Source organism: Megascapheus bottae, chromosome 3, assembly GCF_031878675.1.
Source record: "Megascapheus bottae isolate mThoBot1 chromosome 3, mThoBot2.hap1, whole genome shotgun sequence".
In the NCBI taxonomy this organism is placed as follows: domain Eukaryota; kingdom Metazoa; phylum Chordata; class Mammalia; order Rodentia; family Geomyidae; genus Megascapheus; species Megascapheus bottae.
This window is the reverse complement of record NC_143511.1, coordinates 54,418,024-54,441,497: the sequence shown is the minus strand read 5'-3', so window position 1 is coordinate 54,441,497 and position 23,474 is coordinate 54,418,024. Positions and strand designations below refer to the sequence as shown.

The 23,474-nt window shown below is 42.4% G+C and overlaps 1 protein-coding gene across 1 annotated transcript in view; it reads left to right on the top strand.

Annotated features, from left to right (window-relative positions):
* Mob3b (MOB kinase activator 3B) overlaps positions 1 to 23,353 on the top strand; it is a 168,907-nt gene extending 145,554 nt beyond the window's left edge. Inside the window, exon 4 of the mRNA XM_090330078.1 lies at positions 20,351 to 23,353. Coding sequence (XP_090186204.1) covers positions 20,351 to 20,380 — 30 coding nt within the window. The 3' untranslated portion in view covers positions 20,381 to 23,353. The remainder of the gene's footprint in view (positions 1 to 20,350) is intronic.
* Positions 23,354 to 23,474: the final 121 nt, after the last annotated feature.

The window sequence follows — 23,474 nt, the reverse complement described above, 5'->3', positions numbered from 1 at the left end:
TATTTTTCTTCCTTGGATACCACTTGTTAATTTCTTATAGATATAATGATTCATGGCAAACACTTTGGATATGGATATTATTACTCCTGTGCATGGCATGTCTCAACATCTTGAATTTTTTTTTCTCCTCTTGCTGCTACCTTATAACTAACCACATCCTCTCAGCTGCTGCATGAGAAGAGGAAGAGAGAAAACCAGTGGGGAGATGGAAGGAAGTGAAACACTATATGGGAGGGCTTTGCACAGAAGAAGCCCAGACCTGTCTCAATCTTCCCACTTCTCTGTGTGATGTGAATTTTTGAGGTCCATGTAGTCACTTATGCTCCTTACACAGCATACTCCATCTCCTCGCACTTGTTACTATTACTGCAGAACATGGGTGGAGTACAGTTCCTCTCTACCACCTTCATCACCAAGTACACACTTTACACCTAATAGGTCTTGCCATCTGGCCAATGATTGCCATTTAAAAGCGATTGACAAACCATTCGCTGCTAGCTCACACCTATAACCCTAGCTATTCAGGAAACTGAGATCTGGAGATAAAGGTTCAAAATCTGTGAGACTCCTATATCCAAAAGCCAGAAGGGGAGCTATGGCTCAAATGCTTAAGTGCCATCCTAGACAGAAAAAAGCCAAGGGACAGATCCCCAAGTCTAGAGTTCAAGCTCCACACAAAATATATACATACAGCCAGGCATGGTAGCTCACGCCTGTAATCCTAGCTACTCGGGAGGCTGATATCTGAGGATCAAGGTTCAAAGCCAACCAGGGCACAGAAGGATCTGAGATTTTTATCTCCAATTAACCTCTAGAAAACAGGAAGTGGGGCTTGGCTCAAGAGTCGGGCAGTAGCCTTGAGCTGAAGAGCTCAGGGACAACTCCCAGGCTCAGGGGTAGGGCAATATCCTTGAGCTGAAGATCACAGGGACAGCGCCCAGACCGAGTTCAAGCCCCAAGACTCACACACAAAAAAAAAACCCATACATCCATACAATACATACATACATACATACATACATATATACGCACATACATGTATACATACATACATACATACACTTTTGAAAAATAAAGTGATCAACTATCACTTTACAATGATAACTTTGCTTTAAACAATTTAAAGACTGTTTGAGAACCAAAGAACCATAGAAAACTTTGTGTTATGAAGGCCCAGCACAGCCCTTCTGGGCCTTAATATGTGCCAAGCTAACCCTGTGTTCCCTTAAGAGGTAACCAGGCCAGGCCTGCCCTTTCCTTAGAGGAGCTGGGTTAGCTTAGTAGAAAAGGCTGGCATGGTGAGATAAGGCCAAGACTGTGAAAGGATGTGGAGCCTCTGAAACGAGCCAGACTGCTCCCTGAAATATCTGGCAATGGAGAGACATTGTGGTGCCTTTGAAAGGACCTTTTCTTTAGACATATCATCTGTACAAAAGCCTCCAGGCTGCAACTTGTCAGGCGCATTTCTTGACTTTTAGCCAAACGGCCAGTATTTGGACACAATCACTGGAAAAGAACTTCAGCCTGACAGTCTGGCAGTTTGGTCTTGACCATGATATTTCCACTGTTGTGAACAATACCACTGTGTATCTGACCTTAGATGATGCTTCTCATTGTCTCTGGGCCTCAGTTTCCCTTCTGAAGAAAATGAAACTTAACTGACTAGCATGATCCTTTTTTTTTTTCTTTTGGGCATGAGCTCAGGGCCTGGACACTGTCCCTGAGCCTTTTATGCTCAAGTCTAAAGCTCTACCATTTTAAACACAGCTCTACTTCTGGCTTTTTGGTGGTTAACTGAAGATAAAGAGTCTCCCAGATTTTCCTGCCTGGGCTGGCTTTGAACCACAAGCCTCAGATTTCAGCCTCCTGAATAAGCTTGGATTGCAGGCTTGAGCCATCAGCACCTGGCTTCTAGCATGTTCTTTGACATCATCATCACCAAGCTTGTCATCTTGTGTCCAAGATGGTCTAGTCTCTGTAGTTGGAAAAGTGCTCATAGACTAAAGCAGACAGGATCACCTGGCACAGAAAGCAGTTGGAGTTTCCTTATTTGTCAGTTCAAATGGCACATGTGTGTGCCTGTGTGTGCCTGTGTGTGCCTGTGTGTGTGTGTGTGTGTGCATCCTTCTTTTCCCACGGTAGTGTCAGTTGGGTGATTATTCATGGAAACCCAAACACCCTGAAATGAGTGGAAGATCCCACCATGGGTCATCTCAGGAGCTTTGGCAGACATGTTTTAAAGTGTCACTTTGAAAAACAGCAAAGAAAGGTGTGCTTATTTTCAATGAATTGCATTGTGCTTAGTCAGCCACATATTTTCCCCAGTCCTTTTTGGTCATCTCTGCAATGACCAGGAATCTATGTTTCTGGCGAGTAGGACAGTAACCCATTGGCTTCTGGGCTTTGGGGTTTTGGTTGGTTGATTGATTTGTTTGTTGTTGGTTTTTAACTTCTTATTTGGGTGGAAAGTACTGAGGTTTGAGCTCAGTCTCCCAGGCTTGCTGGGCAAGTAAGTGCCCTATCACTTCAATCATACTCCTAGTCCTTTCTTGTTGCAGTTATTTCTCAGATAGGGGCATGCATTTTTGCCCAGTGTGGTCCTTGAAGCACAACCCTCCTAATTATGTCTCCCACAAAGCTAGAGTTACAGATGTGTCATTATGCCTAGTCTGTTGTTTGAAGTGAGAATTTCACTAACTTTGCCTGTGCTGGCCTTGAACCATATTACTCCCCATTTCTGCCACCTGACATTGCCATTCTTTAAGAAACTCACAAATTTAAAGAATGATACTCTTCAATCCACTGCTTAGTACAATAGCCACTAACTATTTGTGAGTTTTAATTAGTAAGAGTTAACTTTCAAATAAAAAGTAGAGCTTGCTTTCCCTTTTTCTCTTGCTTTTTTTTTTTTTTTTTTTAGGCTAAGATGGGGGGCTTGAACTCTAGGCATCAGGCTTTCTTGGTTTGTTTGCTTAATTTGCTGGCAATTGAGCCATACCTCCAGTATGGCATTGTGCTGATTATTTTATTTTATTAGTAGTGTGTGTGTGTGTGTGTGTGTGTGTGTGTGTGTGTGTGTGTTTGTGTTTTCTGGTCCTGGGGCTTGACTTCAGAATGCTGTCACTGAGTTTTTTGCTAAAGGCTAGCACTTCACCATATTAGACACAGCTCTGCTTTTGGTTTGTGGGTAGTTAAGTACCACAAATTCTATTGCCTGAACTGGCTTTAAACTGTGACCCTCAGATCTCAGGCTCCTGAGCATCTAGGATTACAGGCATGAACCCCTGGCACCCAGCTTTGCTAGTTAATTTAGAGACAATGTGTCAGGCTGGGGCTGTCTTCAAACAGCAATCCTCTGAATCTCAGCCTGAATAGCTAGGATTGTAAATGTGAGCCAGTGACGCCAGCCTTTCCATATGTATATATACTATTTTTAAAAATCTTGCTAGCTACATTTCAACTGCCATGTGTATCTATTGGCTGTTTCACTGGTTCCATCAAAGGAAACTTCTATCCAACACCATTGAGTCTTGCTACAATGCACCGTTCCTTCCTTCCACCAATGGCTGCCAGATGCATGTGTTGCCATTTGTGCCTATGCTGCCTTAAGGAGGAATTTCCAGTTAGTTCTTTAAGTCCTTATATGGCTGATAAGCTACTTCTCTTATACTTTACAGATAAAGAATAGATTTTTAAAAAGTCTTGTGCTCACATGAGACCCTCTGTGCTCAGAATAACAGAAATTTTGTTCATCTCTATGGCACCAGATCATTACTGCATTAAACAACAACAATTAAAAAAAACAGTTCTGTGATGTTAGAAACTGCTGCAGATGACAGTCATTGCAAGATTTATTTCATCTTGATGCACATCTATGTGAAAATGGGAATAGTTCTTGTGGCTTGATGCTCATACATCAGCCTGCCAAATTGGAGCTGTTGAGTGTGATCTAGATTAGTTCAAATTTTCTAGCCAGATAAGACTAAAATTCTTTGGCTCGAAAAAAAAAGTCAAATGAGTATTAAGTTGGGATTTGAATAAAGGAAGGCTTTACTTAATTAAAATAGAGAGCACCCTATCTTCTCATTACCCATCTGGTCCACCATTAAAAAAAAAAAAAGCATGAAGATAAAGTGACAGGCATTCCTTAAACCTAGGGTCTCCTGCAGTCATGTGTGCAATCTTAGGCCCCTTCTGATGTCATAATCTCACTGTATAGGCCATATCACTGGTAAAGCCAGATAAATTGTTACATAGTACCAGAGCACACTGCTGATAGATACTAGCTGACCAACAAATGTTAATGCTAGTAGATTCATATTGCATTGACAGTCTAAATATAATTGGAAAAAAGCAAACAACAATAAATAAAATAGATGAATTAATGGATGGAGAAAATATGGTGTAGATAGACAATGGAATTCTTTCCTTCCATCAGAAAGCATACCATTGCCCCAATAGTAAGAAAATGGAAAGACCTGGAAAAAATTATATTAAGTAAAGTAAGCCAGACAAATAAAACACAGGCTGCATGGTTTTCCTCATCTGTAATAATAGAATATATCTATAAATCTTCAAGTTAATCTAGTAGATAATAAAAAAAACCAGATAATTACACTTGGACTTGATTAAACAGCACTCTAAGCATTCACACACTCAGAACAGAGGAGGATATTCTTAGGAGAGGATCACAATAGCTCAATAGCTATGGGCATATGATCATTTAAAATGATGCTTATCAAAATGAACTCCAAAACCTGGAAACAAGAGGTTTTTTTTTTTTTTTAATTCTACTGTTTGCAATTATTTCTTTTTTTTTTCTTTTTTTCCTCTTTGGTTTATTCCCTATTGTCACTTTTTTATTTCTGTATCCTTTGATTTGTACATAAGTTTATCTGATTTGGGGAGGAGATGGGGAATAATGGTGGATCAATGGATGAACCAATTCTGCAGTGATATTCACTAGACACTATTGGAAATGAACTTCACAAACTTGAGCCAGGGAGAGAGGGTGGGGAAAGGGAAAATGAGGAAGGGAATAACACTATTCAAGAAGAAATATACTCATTACTCGACTTTTGTAACTGTAACCCCTTTGTACATCCCCTTTAGAATAAAATTTATGTTGAAAAAAAAAAAAACAGATCCATGAAGAGAGATCTGGATAAATAAGTAAATCGAGACAGATCTGGATGGAGATTTGATAGATCCGGATGGAGAGCTGGCAGATCTGAGTGTGTGAACTATTCAAAAGAAACTTCCCAGAGTTCTTCAAATGCGTCAGTCACTTCAGGTCACTGTACACAGAAGTCCTTTTGCCTCCATGCCCTCCTAAGTCCTGCTTGATCCTCAAGTTGTGGCACAATTGTCCCTTCTTTGGGGATTATTGTGTGTTACCTCTGCTGCTTCCAGAGCCTCATTCTCCCAGAGAGTAGCCAAGATGGAAACAGCCATATCTTTTATGGGCCAGTGTCAGAAATAGTAATGAATTGTTTCTCATCCTCTATCTATATAGCACCATTAACCTAATGAGACCATCTCACACTGAAACTTTTATCTATTTCTTACAGGGCAGAAATGTAAAGAATTTGGGGTTATATGAGTCATGAGTATCACAACTTTCTAACTTGTAGGAAACTAGTTTCTTATAATCTAAACCCAAGGCTGCCTCTTCCTTAGAGTGCTTGTTGCTCCAGAAATCCCCGACCTGGGGGAGAATTTGCAATGTATCCGTGTGGCTCGTGGAAAGAAATCAGTGCCACCAATGGTCTCCATTTCTCACTTCCCTTCCAGTTCACAGTAACTGGCTTTCTCATCCAGAATCTTCTTTCCATAGGATTCTGCAACCCTTGTACACTTTCCTATGGCAGAAGCGACTGTGAATAATTTCATTCACTGACAATCCGTGCTTATGGATAGAGTGTTAAAAATAGCTAAGAAAAAGAAACTAGTTACGAAGAGTACAGTGAGTTTGATTCCATTTACAGCAGATTCTAGAACAGAGCTTCAAGGAACTTGGCAGGGACCACAACCTAGACAAGGAGACTGACTGTAAAGCACAGAGAGACATAAGATGTTCTACATCTTAATTGTGGTGCTAGCAAAACTCATCAAACGGAGGCTGGGTGCTATTGTCTTACACTTGTAATCCTAGCTGTTCTGCAGACTGAGATCTGAGGATTGAGGCTAAAAGCTAGCCTTTCCCAGCAGGAAAGCTGATGAGCTGCTCATGTCCAATTAACCACCAAAAGCTAGAAGTGAACTCCTGACTCAAGTAACAGAATGGTAGCCTTGAGAGAAAAAGCTTAGGGACAGTGCCCATGCCCTGAGTTCAACCCCAGAACCAACATACACAGAAGGAGTGGGGAGGAGAAAGAGAGAGAAAGGAGAGAGAGAGGAGAGAGAGAGAGAGAGAACTCAGCAAACTGTGCATTTAATTTGAAGCATTTCACTGATGACAAAATATACCTCAATAAATGTTTTGCTTTGTAACATTATGCTTGGTACATGCACCCAACACATTTTAAAACCATTTCAGTGCTCATAAAAACAAATATTTTGAAAGGTGTTTGCTGAAAGCTTGTGACTTTCCTATCTCCTGGGTGGCAACTGATCTCAAAGGGCCAATTAGAATACCTACATTGTCACTTTGTTATAATAATGGAAACAGTTCATGCCACAAAGAAAGACACAAAACAGCCACTGTCACAGAGGTTTTCTGTGCCACATATTCATAGACTTTACAGACAACAGCAGCAGACTCGAAGGGCAGGCTCCTAGATGCTGGGTAGAAAAACCTGCATAGGGTTCTTCAGAGGGTGGGTTAACTGATCATTTCCCAGCCCTCTGTGTAGCCCTTTTGGATGCCACACATGAGACCTGATCCCCTCAGGCCTGTGTCTGAAGTCCTCATTCAGCCCAGCTGTTTTAGGTGTTCCCAGTTGGTATTTCTAGCTGGAGTCCTCCCTTCTCCTCTGGCAAACAGTTACCAGTAGCTGTGAACTACTCTGCTGCAGCCACCCAGGGAGATATCTGACAGTGTAGCCATTCCCAGACCCTACTCCAGACCGGTTAAGTCAGAATTTCTCAGGGTACCCCCCCCCCCAGGCAAAGTCTCTCCAGAATGCTCCCCTGGGCATCACGAGTAAGACCCAGTGAGGTTGAGAATGGAGCTTCTGAAACTTTTCTTGCACCAGAGCATCTTAGGAGCTCATGAAGGAAGGATATGGACTTTACTATGACAAATCTTGACTTTGTGGGTGGAAATGAGCTCAAGAGCCTGCATTTAAAAAATTTTTATTATAGTGAATGAATTAATGAGATAGTTTTTAGTGCCAGCCCTAGAGTTTTTAACTCAGAGCCTGGACACTGTCCCTTTTGATAGAAGCTACTCTACCTTTTTTTTTTTTTTTTGCCAGTCCTGGGCTTGAGCTCAGGGCCTGAGCACTGTCCTTGGGTTTTCTTAAGGCTAGAGCTCTACCACTTGAGCCTCAGCACCACTTCTGGCATTTTTTCTATGTATGTGGTACCGAGGAATCGAACCCGGGTCTTATGCATGCTAGGCAAGCACTTTAACCACTAGGCCAAACTCCCGGCCCCGTACTCTACCTTTTAAACCACACTTTTATGTTCAAGTTTTCAGTTGTTAATCGGCAATAAGGATCTCACAAACCCTCTCACCAAGGCTGGCCTTGATGTGATTTTATCTATCAGATCTCCTGAGATCTGATTTTATATATAGCTGGGACTATATGCATGAGCCATGGGTGTCTGTCAGGCGTGCACTTTTTAAAAATAATTTCCCACATAATTCTGATGCTTGTGATCTAGCCATCCTACTTTGAAACTGATACTAGCCATTCCCAATTTTTTCAGCAAAGTGAAGGTCAGCAAGATACCTGAGCCTGACGATGGCACCTTCATTTTTTTTTTTTTTTTTGGTTTGGTCTGTCAGGTGACATCTAGCCCCACTTCTTGTATTTCAAGGTTCAGACTTACTTCCCTCTCCTCAAACACTTTCACCAGATTCAGCCCTACTCCCAGCACCCTATCTAGAATAGCCTCCGCTAGCATCGATTATCATTATACCCTACAAGCTCATCCCTCCCAGCCCTCATCCATGGGGCCTGGCACCTGGCCTCCTTTAGACCCACCATCCCCTGAACCAGCAGCACTGGCTCAGATATATGCTGGGTGCTGGGAGACCAGTTTGGTTCTCAGCATGAGTCCTTTTTTCTGTGATGACATATGAGTGATCTGAATCTTCCTACTTGTAAAATGAGAGGACACAGCCAATGCATGGGGTTATGTTAGAAGAAAGGGTTCCTTTCTGCTGCTAAATGCTAAATCTCCTAGATTAGGGAAGGTTTATAGCCCTTGTAGTTCTGACACTGAAATACCTACAATGGCATAGGTTGTCATTACCTTTCCTTGTACTTTGTTGCTACCAATATAATTATTGGTAAAAAATAGATTTGTGGTACAGATGTATGTCTATGTTTTATTGAAAAAATAAGTTAGCATAAAAGAACTGAAGTCTGTAAAAAGAAAATGAAAATGGTGTTTTTTCATTGATTATGTTCAGCTTGAGGGTATAATAATGGAAAATGTTAAATAAAGCTATGAGCTGGTACTATAGGAAATGTGTTTATGTATTACCTCATTTAACCCATACACAATTCTCTCCAGAAAAAAAAAATCTGTTTTATGTCCGTTTCAGAGAGGTGGAAAATCTAGCAAGGAGGTGTAATGTGCTTTGTACGGTATCCCACTTGATGGAGAGCCAGGAGTTAAACTTGCACACTTTGACTCTTAAATACAGCCTGCTTCAGCCTGAGCTGAAGAGCTCAGGGACAGTGCCCAGGTCGAGTTCAAGCCCCATAACCACCACCCCCCACCACCAAAAAGACAAAAAAGAAAGGGCACTAAATTTCACCCATGAGGACAGAGCATCTGTAAATTAGTTAAAGTCTTAGGTGTGAATTTATTTGGTATGATAGTCCCGGGTCTTAAACTCAGGGCCTGGGTATTGTCCCTGAGCTTTGTGTCTTATTTGTTGCTCAAGGCTAGCCGCTAGCCACAGCTTCACTTCTAGATGTTTTGGTAGTTACTTGGAATTAAGTCTCACAGACTTTCTTGACTGGCTTGGCTCCAAATCCTAATCCTCAGATCTTAGCTTCCTGAGTTGATAGGATTACAGAGGTGAGCCACCAGGGCCCAGCTTATGTATGGATTTTGAGGATGCACAAAGAACAGACCATGACCTCTACTGATGACCTTGACTTGAGATAGGTATGTGCTCAGGGACATTCTTACTCAAATGGTTCTGATGGACTGCAGCATCTAAATGATTCTCAAGGAGGCCCAGTTCTGTTTCTTCCAGCAGTGTCCTGTTGTGAAGCCATGCTCAGATCCACACAAGATACAGTGCTGAGTGGCTCTAATAAAATGATAGTGTATATAGAGCTGGCTCTCAGGCAACTTGAGAGACATGAGCTCTGCCCTGAATGGCTGTGGATCAGATTCCCCAGACATAATGTCTACAGGTGGGAAGCAGGTGACAGACATGAGTTAGCAGGCAGTTAGTGAGAAACAGGACCCCATGGGACAGCCACCATGCAACTCAGGCTCATGGTTTCGTTGTAGATGCAAATGTTTTCAAATTGCAGGATATTGGGCCTGAAACATTTTAAGTGAACGCTTCCAAATTTGAGATGGAAGCCATTAATTGGAGTAGCTATTCTATTTTATTTTGGTGAGTCTATGTGCTGATGCTGGGGCTTGCCTTGAACTTAGGGATTGAGTTGAGTGTTGTCCCTGAGCTTTTTCATGTCAAGGCTAACACTCAACACTTGAGCAACTGTATCACTTCTGACTTTTTCTGACTAGTTTATTGATGATAAGAGTCTTATCGACTTTACTGCCCAGGCTGGCTTCAAACCCCGATCCTCAGATCTCAGTCTCCTGAGTAGCTAGAGGTATAGGCATGAGCCTCCTCACCCAGCAGGAGCTATTATATTTGTAACACTCAAGCCTCACACTCCTAGAAGAGTGCACTCATGCTTAATAAAAAGCCCATTATAACCTGACAACACATGCTTTCCCTTATCCTGATAAGGTTGCCTGTGTGCATATTGTTGGGAATAACTTAGTACAAGATCTGGATGAAGCAGACAAGGAAGTAACCATTTAATTGATCTGGTGTCCACTCCATACCATGCTACTTTGTCCTGGATCACCCTTTCTGGTCTACAGTAAGCTCCAAGGCACACAGCTTGGCCAGTCTTCTGTCATCAGCTGCCCTTGATAAGCCCAGTGTCATCACAAGTTGGCATTCAGAATGTTGACCCTATCATTGCCAGGCCCAGGACACAAGCAGCTATTGTTATCATTTATCTGCTATAAACAATAAAGCCTTCAGGAGCCCGGGGAATCAGTGGAAAGTACCAAAAGGGTCACAGCACATGCCGAAGGGTTTTATCTCATTAGCCTCTGGAAAACATTGGCAAACAGACATGAATAGAGTAAAAGAGTTGGCCACATCTACATGGAGCTTTAATTTTACAACCTAGTGATTGAAGAGGAAGACTTTCATTAATGTTGGCACTCCTGTCCATACTCAAGCGACTTAAGGTTTCTGTGGTGGTTTGATCTTTCTTTGAAAGCCACTCTTAACTGCCTCTTCCAACAGCTTTTGTATGTACATTGTGGACAAATTTTAATGGAGGCTGGGTCAGGGGTGATTTTGTTTTCCCCCTTTGGGGTTCCTGGTATGAAGCCTTAGAGTTACATGAATGTTCTGAGTTAATCTAGTTTCGTTTACTGTTGCTAGTATAAGCAGGCTGGATATTGTGTATTAATCGAGATTATTCTAAGCTTTTTAAATTCCAAGACCATCTACTGATGGTAATAACAAAGGAAACCAACTGTTGACAGTGTGTTGCTGTAGTTTGGATACGAAATGTCACCCTCAGGATCATGTGTTTGATTCTCAGCTAGTGGTACTATATTAGAAGTTGTCTAGAAAGTTTAGGAAGGGGGCCTAAACTTTAGGAAGGAGGGCAGAAAGTAGGTCAGTGAGGCATGTCCTTAGGGGTTATATCTTGCGTTGGCCCCATTCTCTCACTCCTTCCTGTTCACCATAATAGAGCAGCCCTCCTCTGTCACAGGCTCCCACCTCCATGGTTCTCTGCCCCAGTGCCATGTGCTGAAAGTGTGAGCAAAATATGTAAATTCCTCCCTTAATTCATTTCAGTCGGGTATTTGTTTGCAGTGACAGTTAAACTGACATAGATGTTTTCCTGAAAACACACATGCATAAACATATACTCTTATAGACATACACATAAATTTGCGTTGATGCTCTTTTTTTTCTGACCCAATAAAGCTTTGAATTTTTGAAAACCTATTCCCTGAAGTGGTGTGTGTGTGTGTGTGTGTGTGTATGTGTGTGTGTGTGTGTGTGTGTTTTGCTATTGGAATCATATACATATATATATATATATGTAAGTATATTCTCTTTGTTTGAAGATTTTTAAGTTCTGTGTGTGGGGGTTTACCAGAAATGATACCTGTGCAACTTTTTTCTTTAAAAATGTACATCTGAACTTTTTGCAGCGCACCATTCAGTGGCATTAATTATTCTCACATTATGAAGTATCTGTCACCACCATTTATCTCCAACCCTTTCCATCTTGAGAAGGATTATTGCTTTTTGTTGTTGATTTAGCTGTCATTGTGTTTTTGTGTTGTTTCTGGGGTTTGAATTCAGTGCCTAAGTGCTGTCACTGAGCCTTTGTGCTCCAACTAGCACTCTACCACCATGTGAGCCACAGCCCCTCTTCTGGCTTTTCGGTGGTTCACTGGAGACATGAGTCTTATGGGACATTCCTACCTGGACTGACTTTGAGCTGCAGTTCTGAGATCTCAGCCTCCTGAATAGCTGTGACAGTCTGGGGATACCACAAACTTCAGTGGTGGAGGGAAAAATCAGATACTCTATAGTGCCCTGTATAGGTCAGGCATGTTAAATGCATTTTTAGTTTATGGCTGGTTTATCTGAACACTGCAAGACCCAGAAGCATCTTGAGATCAATCTTTACTCAAATGAAACTACTGTTTATTTCTGGCCAATTTACTGAATGAAAATAACACTTCGTTCCCACCCAAAAAGAAGCCTGTTAAGAAACTGCAGACTTCCTACATGACAAACTCAGAGAAAGAAAATTCCCCATATGTCTTCATCTGACATAGAATAGAGGTCTTATTTAGCAAAGGCTGAATGGCTTCTATGGGATTCTTTGTTTTCCTAGGGGAGATAAATTCTGCCTTCTGGGACCCATGCCCTGAAAGTTCAGCAAATTCTCAAAAGGGCATATTACTTTCTTCAAGATTTCTCTTTCTCTGTCTCTCTCTGTCCGTGTGTGTGTGTGTGTGTGTGTGTGTGTGTGTGTGTGTGTGTGTGTCTCCACTTAACTGATAGTCTGGAAATTTTCTTAAGATTTTATTGTTAGGAATCAAATTGTACAAAAGGGTTTCACCATGATATTCCTGTATATGCATATATATATTCATAATATATATTAGCATATTCACCTCCATACATTTCTCTTATCCCACTCTTCCTCCCCCCTCTCATCTCCCTAATACTGCCCTTTTGCTATTATGACCTTGATTGATTTCACTTCGCTGTGTCTTACCTAGCTTCCACAAAGGACAGAGGCACACCATACTTGTGTTTGTGAGACTGGCTTTTTTTAGTTAACATGATGATCACCAGTTCCATTCTTTTTCTAGCAAATGACGTAATTTCAGTGGTCCTTAATGACTGAGAAAAACTCCATTGTATACATATATCCCATTTTCTTTACACGTTTGTCCATTAAGGCTGATTCCATGGCTTGGCTTGTGTGATTACTGCTACAATAAACATGGGTTTACAGGTATTTCTGTAGCAAACTCTTCAGTGATTTGGCCCCATACAGCTTCTCTAAAACTCAGTAACACCCTGGGGCCTGCAACCTCTGATGGAACAGAACTCTGTGCCTCACCATCTAGTGCCTTTCCTTCCCACTGATGACATGGCCAGCACAAAACAGGACGAGAACCCCTTACCCAGCCCCCTCACATTCAGCCTTCAGGGAGTTAGGAAACCCCTGAGGTGGGCACTGGGCCATATTGAAGTCTGTCTCAGACATCAAAGGGAGTGTGTGCATTTGGTCATTCTTTGCTCATCCCAGCACAAGGGCATAAGAAGTGTCTTCCAGGAACCATTCCAGCTGTGCTGAGTGATACACAATATAGAGGGGAGGGAATTGACCCCCCCCCCCCGAGAGCCAGCCAGGCACATCTCCAGGGAGCTGTGGAGGAGCTAGGCAAGCAGTATGGGAAGGGGAAAGCACAGCAGTCACAGAGGTAGCCTGTAACATGTAAGCTACATTGGACCATGCATTAGACTGTATGTCACATTCTCAGCAGTATCCTGGTGAGGAGTTAGCCATGGGTGGTAGATCTGCAGAGCAGTGACAATGCTGAAAAGGATAGAGTAGCAGAGGAGGATGTTGCAGGTCTTGAGCAGGATTGTGAAGAGACAGTCACAAGAAAGCATTGTGATTCGTGCCTTGTTCCTGTGGGGTACTAGGAGGCTATCTGCCAGGTACAGATGTCACTGTCTCCCATGGGCCCATGAGAGTACTTCAGAGTATACAGCATGCCTTCCCGTGATGCAGCACAAACCAAGAAGCTGAGTGTGTTTACGTGAAGTAACTTAGGGTTTGGGAAGAGAAAAGTCTGATAGCACTGTAAGTAACTATTCTTGGTGGGTGAGAAGGAGGAGTATTTATCCACACAATGGTATACACAGGACTGGGAGCCTGCATAAACGTGGACATGGATCTCCACCAGCCTCTGCTACTGCTTCTATCTCCCTGTTCCGCGGCCAGCACACGGGTCATATGGCTGCTAACTCAGACTCACAGAAAGTACGTTTTCATCTGAGTGATGGCATACTTAGCCTGATAAAGCAGGCTAGTTAGTTTCCACTTTGGCTGCCCTGGAAACCATGCACAGGACAATGGCCAAGGGGGTGGCCATTCTCTGTAGCTAGAAGACAAGAACCATGGGCCAAATAAGACTATTGTAGCTTGGGTCAGGATGGACTCGTGACCTTGCAATACTTGGCACCTGAAGGACAAGAGATGGTAGGAATGCTACCCCCAGGGGAGCACAATGCCCCTTTTGTGGACCCAGTATAATTCTTTCATCACCTCTCCATCTTGTTCATTCTCTCTTGATGACCTAGTACTACTCACTCACTCATTGCTTCATTCATCTGTTTATCAACCGATTTGTACATATATATGTATCTATACATATGGAGTCTGTTCCCAGAATAACTTAGAGTGACCATATCAGCCTCCTATGGAGGGTTTTTTTTTAATCTTCCAGTTCTTGTTTAGTGGATAGAACTACATTACAAAAATACTTGTGCAAACAAAATGGTAAAGGGGTTGGAAGCATGGCTCAGTGGTAAGAGTACCTGCCTAGCAAGCCTGAGGACCCAAGTTCAAGCCTCAGTGTTGTAAAAAAATAAAAAAAAATAGAAATATTTAGACCTTATAGTCTGCTTGTTACTCACTGGTCCTTTTGACCTTTAAACAGAGGCTTCCAGGCAAGAGGTCTGCCCACATGATGCTCCAAAGTTACTGGATGTTTCTTGTTTCCAAGGCCCTAGGGGAAGAACCCGGTGAAGCAGGTATTGCCTGGCACAGAGCTCCAGACCTGCGGCTCTCCAGCACAGGACTATGTGTGGTCCAGAGATGCCTCACTCTGAGGGCTGAGGGCTGCCCCCCAAAGGCCTCCTTGTGGGTTTACCTGCCTGCCCACAGGATCTGGAGTGGGAAAGGCCCATCACCTAGAAGGCATTTGGGAAAAGTCCATGTCATTTCCTCTGGTACACTGAGCTACTAGATTCTAGAAAGTGAGGGGAGAATCCTTCAGTACACCTGAGGAAGGAAGAGCCAGCCTCACCTGGCAGCTGCTGCCCTGCCCGAGGCCTGCTGGCCTCGTGCTGGTTCCACTTCCCAAAGTTCTAGCTTGCCCACCACTCTGGCTACAGCCTTATTTTGGATGTTTTGTCTTTTGCTTGTTTTTGTTTAGCTGTTCCCTCCCGCCAATTCTTTGTTTTTCTGAGGATGTCCCTCTGGCCAGCAGCCATCTCCTTGACATGAACTGCTCCCCTGTCTGAAGGAGTGTCAGCTGCCAGGCCAAATGCCTAGCAACCAGCTGCTGGAGTCTTCTTTCTCCTTCCCCACCCCGGAGTCCTGCTTCCTTTCTTGGAACCGCTGTGTTTAGTCTTATCTAGGTGGCTTATAGGCTTCAAAGCCATCAAGGCCAGCAGGGAAGGACGAACTAGAGTGTTAAGCTCATTCCACACAGAAGGAACACAGGCACAGAGACCCAGAAACACACCCAGAGCTAGCTGCAAGCCAGGCAGCTGACATGGACAGGAGACACATCCTGAAATCCTTGAAGGTCAAGTGAAGGTCCTGGTACTTCATCTGAGTGTAGACGGTGATGTGGGGACTAATGTGAGACCTCTGTGGGCCCGCAGCAACCCCTTTCCAGCCAGTGCAGTAAGGAGATCCGCAGGTATGAGACAGACAATTGCTGACCACAGCTATACACTGCATTCGTTCCAGGAAACTCTAGTATCCCAGAGAATTAGTCCTGAGTCCTTCAAACTAGATAAATACAGAATGGTTGAAGCCGGCATGGTGGTTCACGTCTGTAATCCTAGTACTTAGGAGGCTGAGATCTGAGGATCGAGGTTCAAAGCCAGCCTGGGCACAAAAGGACCTGAGACTCTTATCTCCAATTATCTCTAGAAAATGAGAAGTGGAGCTTGACTCAAGGGTAGGGTGGTAGCCTTGAGCTAAAGAGCTCTGGGACAATGCCCAGGCCCAGGAATAGAGCAGTAGCCTTGAGCTGAAGAGCTCAGGGACAGTGCCCATACTCAAGGATAGGATAGTAGCCTTTAGCTAAAGAGCTCAGGACAAGTTCAAGTCCCATGACACACACACACACACACACACACACACACACACACACACACACACACAAAATACAGAATGGTTGATTGACTTTGTAATCAAATGCCTCAGCATAATGCCACTACCTCTTCTGGCTTTAAAACCTCTAAAACCATACCTACCTATTTCTGTGGTTCTGGAGACGCCATGATGCCAGAAGCTTCAGTCCCCAGTTCTGTCCCAGTCATAACAAGCTCAGAGCAGCCCATGTGGGTAACCTGAGCACTGCAGCCTTCCTTGCTGGTGCTGACTTGGATATCTTAACTTGTGTCCTCATTACCTTCCACGAAAATTACCTCTATTACACATGGTAGATGTGGAGATGAGGACGTTCTCATCTCTAAAGAGAGAATACTGGCATGACCTTGGGAAATGGGAGTTGGTGGAAGGTAGGCCCCTACTGGTCCAGAAGGATGGGCTGGGGGTGAGAGAGCCCCCCACCTTTACCAGTGCAATGATTTGGAATGAAGGAGCAAAGGTAGGGTAATAACATTTTGAAGATGGTCAGTATTTAAGTCCACACACTTAAACAAAAATGTTATTATAAAGGTGATGTACAGAGGGGTTACCGTTGCATAAGTAGGGAAATGAGTACATTTCTTTTTGAATATTTCCTCCCTTCCTCCCCTTTTCCCTACATTGTAAAGTTTATTTCCAACCTGGTGTCTGATGAATATTACTGTTGCATTGGTTCATTCTTTGTCTCACCGTTTCTCTGATTCCCCTTCTCTTCTCCAAATCAAATCTTGTATAAACTTAGGTACAAGACAGTGGGCATAGAAATTAAAAATAAATAAATAAAAAAGCCATGATGACAAGGAATAAACCAAAGGACAAAAGAAAGAAAAAAGAAAAACCTTCAAACAGTACAATAAAAGAGAAGTTTCCATTTCTTGGAGGTCATTTCGATAAGCATCATTTTATATGGTCATATGCCCATAGGTATTGAGCCACTGTGATCCTCTGCTAAGAATATCCTAGGCATATTCTGCTACAGGCAGGTAGAGAAACTGAGCGGGATGGAGTGGGAGAGGAGGGTAGCCCAGAGGAGATGATCATTGATCAAGGGCTCTGGAGAAATTGGAGCTGGGAAAAGGGTCTTCTTGGAAAGAGTGAAGACATATGTATGTTTGGAGGATAAAGAGTGTTGAGGTAGTGGAGATGCAGAGCCCTGGCTCCGGAAGGGAATCATACACCATCACTGGGACTTAATGTGAAAACTATAAAGAGCCCGAAAAGGAAATTCAGCTAAGGAGCACCATGGTGTGAAAGGATCTTGTCACTCACAGCTGGGAAGCTTTGACCCCAGTTGCCTCTTCCAAATCCATGTACAGTGCAGGCTCTGTAGGCTGGAAGTCCTGGGGTTTTGTTTTTTGGGGTTTTTTTCACCCTTAGGTGATCAATTTGGGGAAGACAATTACCCCTTGTAGGTCTGCTTTTCCCCTTCCTCTGACATGAAGTTATTGCCTAGCTAGCTAATCAATCACTGCATTTCCTCTTTGCTTGAGTTTGAGTAGTTTGAATAGTCGTTTGAGTCTGTGTTGATTTGGGGAGCCTGTTTTCTAAAAATAAATCAAATTGTTAAGCTAGCATGACTGACTCTAAATAGCAACATTTTTCTCTCTCTATTCCACGTAGAAATAGATGACCAAAATGTGTGATGGTGTCATATCATAAACCAAGAATCCGAACTTTTTTTTTGGTAGTCTTGCCTACGTGATATTACCTGTGAGACACAGAATAACGAGTGCACTTCTCTGAACCATTTGTTTCCTACTTGCTTCTAACTGCCTGTAATAAAATGGATAATCCAAAGGGTAAGAACAAGACCTGACTCAGACTGCATCAGTGAATGGATGTAAAGAGGCACTGGTTAACAAATGGATATTATCTTCAACTGGAAAACCTTAGGTCAGTTGAATACCTTATGCAAAGGACAGGTTGATCTCCTCCATTCACCATCTACACAAAAACAAAGCAAAAGTCCCCAGATGTGATGGTCACAAACTTGTGACTCCAGGACTCGGGAATCATGCAGGAAGGATTCCAACCTTTGAAGCTATCAGGGCCAGGAGTTCAGCCTAGTGGTAGAGTGCTTGCCTAGCATGAAGACCTGAGTTCAATTCCTAGGTACCCCATGCACAGAAAATGCCAGAAGTGGTACTGCGACTCAAGTGGTAGAGTGCTAGCCTTGAGAAAGCCCAAGGAAGTGCTCAGGCCCTGAGTTCAAGCCCCAGGACTGATGTCTAGAGGATTATTGTTTGAAGGTAGCCTAAGCAGAAATATCTGTGACTCCACTTTCAAAATTACTAAAAAAATTACAAAAAAAATTTACTAAAAAATTACAAAAAAGCTGGGTTGGAGGCATCCAAACAAGTAAACCACACAAGCACACACAACCCTTTGCTCAAACCCCACTACTGGAAAACTAGCAAGAAGTCACTTTAAATTTATTTCTCAAAGTAAATATGATTTTGATCTAGAGTCTTGGTCTACTTCCATTTTTGTTTTTGTTTTGAGTTGTGAGAGCTTGTTTTCTAATCTGGAAACATAATTATATGGTATTTAAAAATAATCTAAAAGATCTAAAAGATTCAGAGATTATATGAAGGACAAAACATCCAAAATAGAAAACATACCTAATTTCATTTGCCCAGAGATAAACCAACAAGGAGTCCATATTTTGCTTGTATTTTTCCCCCCAAGGTAGTTACTTCAAACCATACATCTACCACAGGCTTCATATGATTTGAAAACAGCATTCTTCCTCATTCCTAATAATATAAAAGAAGGTTTTAAGGGCCTTTCCAGGCTGAGGCAAAAGAAACTAAATTCCAACCGCAGTCACAAGTGAGGGAACGGAAGTCATACCTCCTCCTGGGAGGCTGACTCTTAAATGATGTGAAGATTTTCAGGTATGGAGGAGCTCAAAGCACTCACCAGGTAGAAAAAGTCTGGGAGAGCCTTCTAGATGCCAGCCCGCTGGAGACTACAGGGAAGTGTGGTTGGCCTGGCTAAGGTGACTGGGAACCCCTCAACATGTGAGCAGATAGACTGGCACAGGACCACTTCCAGCTGTTTGCCAGGCTCAGAGAATGGCGTTTGCTGCTGGCTGCAGAGAACCAGAAACTAATGATACATAGAAAAGAACACAACCCAATCCCTACTTTATTCCCTCCCTATGAACACATTGTTAAAAATCTAAGCATTGTTTTTGGTTTTAAAATGGGGCAGGAGTGTGTGATTGGAGCACCGAATAAGCCTATTATAAGGAAATCTTGCAAGCCCATGACTTCTGTACAGTGACTATATGCTAATATAAAATCAGCAATTCTGAAAATGCCTGATCGTGTACAAGCCAAGTATGAGTCTATGAACATAGCTCAGGAGATTCCCATCACTTTAACAGAACCCCTTTTAAGCACTTTTTGGACTTCCATAGGAGCTTGCCTAAATAACAGACATAAAACATGTAGCAACTAACTCTAGCAATGGCAGATTCCTCCTAAAGAGAGCTTTGGTCAACCAGATGTGAAAAAAAAACTTAAAAAGCATGCTAAGTTCCAGTCATTGAGACCACTGACTGCAAGGAAGAAATCTGTTTGCCCTGTTGCAAACCTACCGAAAAGCTTTGATTGGGAAAGCAGCTTTTCTTTGAGAACTAGTTCTTTATTTAAATGGCTCATTAGTGCCACCTAGTGACGAAGTGCTAGAGCACAACTTTGGAGCCTGTAGGTTTTTGAAAGATCAAGTTTCTGATCTGTATGTGAACCCATTCCAGGACTCCATTGTAATTTAAGAAATGTCCCAGGAACGGTTTTCTTCCTCATGTTGAAACATTGGTCAGGAACATCCTCCGACCTTCCCTTCCTTTCTCAGATGCACAACCTTCTGTGCTCCCACCTTATTTTTTGCCATTTCTGTCATCAAAAAGTAAACCAAGAAGCCAGGCACACAGGCTCATGTCTGTAATCCTAGATGCTTAGAAGACTGCGCTCTGGGGATCACCGTTGCCAGTCCCAACAAGAAAGGCCGTGAAATTTATTTCTGAGACTCTTATCTCCAGTTCACCACCAAAAAGTCAGAAGTGGACCCATGGTGCAAATGGTCAAGCACTATAGCCTTGAATAGAAAATACCCAGACCTTCTATGTGAGCCTCAATACACCCTCCCCCCCCCACACACACACACGAGCATATTTGCAGAACAGCTCTCCTTTGCTTAGCAATTCCTCCTAACTGTCCTTCTTCCTTGCTTTTCAGAAAGAGATGACAAGCAGGATGTGTCACTAATGCTCCATGTCGTCCTTGGGAAGAAAGGGAAGCTGTTTTCTCCAGGAGACCTATAGGGGATTCAGGGTGACCTTGGCTGAAATGGTGCACCCACTTCTGGGAGCAGGAGAGCGGAAGACACAGGGGCACTCCTGGAAGACCTTTCTCTCCCACCCCATTGTGCTCTTAACCCTCTGAGTGCTGCTAGCCACGACCTGGAGGCCAGGCAGACCAGGTGGAGACCAAGCAGCTGGGGACTCTCCTGCCGAAGACTCAGCCGGACAGGGACTCTGCATCTATGCTCATGTGACCTGCCACCCAAGCTTTACTGGAATTCAGGTTTTGTGACTGAGACTTTCCTTTGTATCTTTCCACTTATCTGTCCTTTCTGACTTATTCACTGACTTTTCTGACCCGTATTTTCTAAATCCCAGGTGAATTGTGGAACTCTGAACGCACAACAGGTTTTTCTACACCAAACCTTCTTCAGGGCTGAAAGGTCTATTCTGTTTGCCTTTTTTTACATTGTGCAGGGCCTGAATTTGTGGGAGACCCACTGAAACCTTACATAAGCAGTTTCACCAGGGACTCTGTAACTAGTTCATCTCTGCCCCAAATAGGTCCTCACACTCACACCATTTGGGAAGAGACTCGTCACCTGCTGAGAGAGAGCAACTTTCTAGTTTGCCCCAATAAGAATGTATTTTGTTCCCCCAAAAACCCACTGTCATTCCTTGACTCTTCCATTAAAGATACTTCCCTATAGCCCAGAAAGAAATAAAATAAAGCAACTAGTGACCAAGAATGACCAGTGGCGTCCCTGAGCCAGATGAGTGCAGTGTTTGTTCTTTATGACAGTAGAGTCTTGGCTGCCTCTACAGAACTGTAGGATTTTCATGACACAACAAAAGGACACTTGGCAATTTAGTTCTTGGAGATTTAGACAGACAGCCCAGCTGATCCCACAGGCTTCTGAAATCAGCTGATGTGGCCTCTCCCTCCCTGGATCCCTCCCCTGCTGGGTTGTTTTTACAACACAGAATTCATTTCTGCCACCGTTGCCAAGGTAACAGTGAAGCTGGAGCTCACTTCCTTCTCTCCAAGACCAAGTTTTCTCTTCCCATAGACAGAATGACTAACACATTCTGGGCTACTTCCTACCTTTGCAAACCTTGCTGGGATGTAGTTGATGAAATGTTGCCTTCTCTGATTCATTCACAATACTGTGGTCCCCACAGCCTGTGACTAATGGGTAAAAAAGTACTGCCCGGAATATTTGAGTTTAATAAAGAATCTGTTGGTGGAGGGAAATAGATAAGAATGTATTCGTGCATTTTCATGGAATAATAATTAAAAGTTAAGCTAAACAACCCTGATTTTGTTCGATTATGTGGAATGAATGAAAGCCACCTATGGATGCCATGAAAGCATGAAATCCTTGTCCAAACTAAGACAGGACTGGACCAGGGCATGCTGGCCTTCTGTACTTCCTACCACAGACTGACCCCTGCTTCGTGCAGTCTAAAAGTCATTCCATGGAACCCAGACTCTACTACCTCTCCATCTTGCCATGCTGGTGTACAATAAATGTGGGTTTGCTTGTGTTTTCCCCTTCCTTGGCTAGTTTGCCACTGAAATTGGCAGAAAGATTTTTCTCAGCATCACTTTGACAAGAAGAATCTCTAGCTGCTATTAAAGATCCACTGGAACAAGAAGCTCCAGTCCCTGACCTGTGCAATACACGACAGTAACAACATGAGAGAATGGCAACACCACCCTTTGCTCTGGGAGCATTTTCTGTTGCCCTTTGCCATGGGAACCTTGGGACTGTTTCATGAGAAAGTTGCATGTGGTTCCCATGTTTCCATGATGCTTGACTGCTCCTGTGGAAGGCTGGGGTGAGAAGATACTTGTCTTTGATTTTTGACATTATTTTCTCGCTGTTGTATGTATGACATTTTCACCTTTTGCTGTCCATACCAAATTCCAACTATTTGGGTTTGCCTTCCTGACTTTACTTCCATCCTACTTTCAATACCCCATTAGGTATTTGATTTGAGATTGGTTGATTCATATACACATAAATCACCCTTTCAGCTGGGAACACAGCTGTGAGTAAATCTCTTTCTATGGCCTTAAACTTAATCCCCTTTCAGGTCTCTTACTGCAAGAAAAATATGGTACATCTTCCAAGAAATGACACAAAGGTGCCCTTCCAATAATACTGTTGTCTTTCTTGCTCTCATCCTTTTGGCCTTTCAAGAAAAGTGATTATCTTCTAGAATTAGCCAAATTGAGCTTTGGAAATAATGGCTATTTTATGCCATATATATGTATATATATATATACATATATATCTTTATGCCAGACTGTTTTCCCCTGGACAAATATTAATTTTCACTGATATGTGCTTGTATTACATATAAGCAAAAGTGTTTCTAATCAATTAAGCTGTTTTACTAGCTTTTAGTGTTCTGATTTCAGAGTTTTCCTATATCATTTTGACATACATCTGAGGAAGATAATAACTATATTTTTAGTTCCACTTGTGATTAAATGAAAGTTTATTCTGTTTAGAAAAACAGACTAATAACCAATTCGAAAAGGAAGATAAAACTAAAGGATATTTATGAAATCTGTTTTATATGATTTTAGGGATTCATATGTCACAAATAAAAGCTGTAACTATAAAGTCCTGTCTTTTTAATGTTTATTTCTTTAACAAATAGGTTCTTTGGCTTATGTTGCTCCTAGAACAGGTAGATAAAGAAAAAATGGCAATTCTTAATAAATGGATTTGGAGTTTATTGAAAATGACATACATATTTTTATTGGAACACAATTTTTGTCCTATTACATAATTTTGCATAAGGGTATCAAGTATAAAATTTAGCTTCTCGGAAGATGAATGTTGTACATACTTCTTTGCCATAGTACAAGCTTACTATTAATTTGATGATAGCCTGGTATATAATGACAGCAAAACTAGACCATTAAAAGCTCATTTATTAGAATAAATAAACTTTAACTTTAATCTCTGGTTTAATGCTGTCTTATTTGTGTTACTTTGAGTAATTCAGATGTTCTATGATTCAGATTCTGAACTACAAGGTGA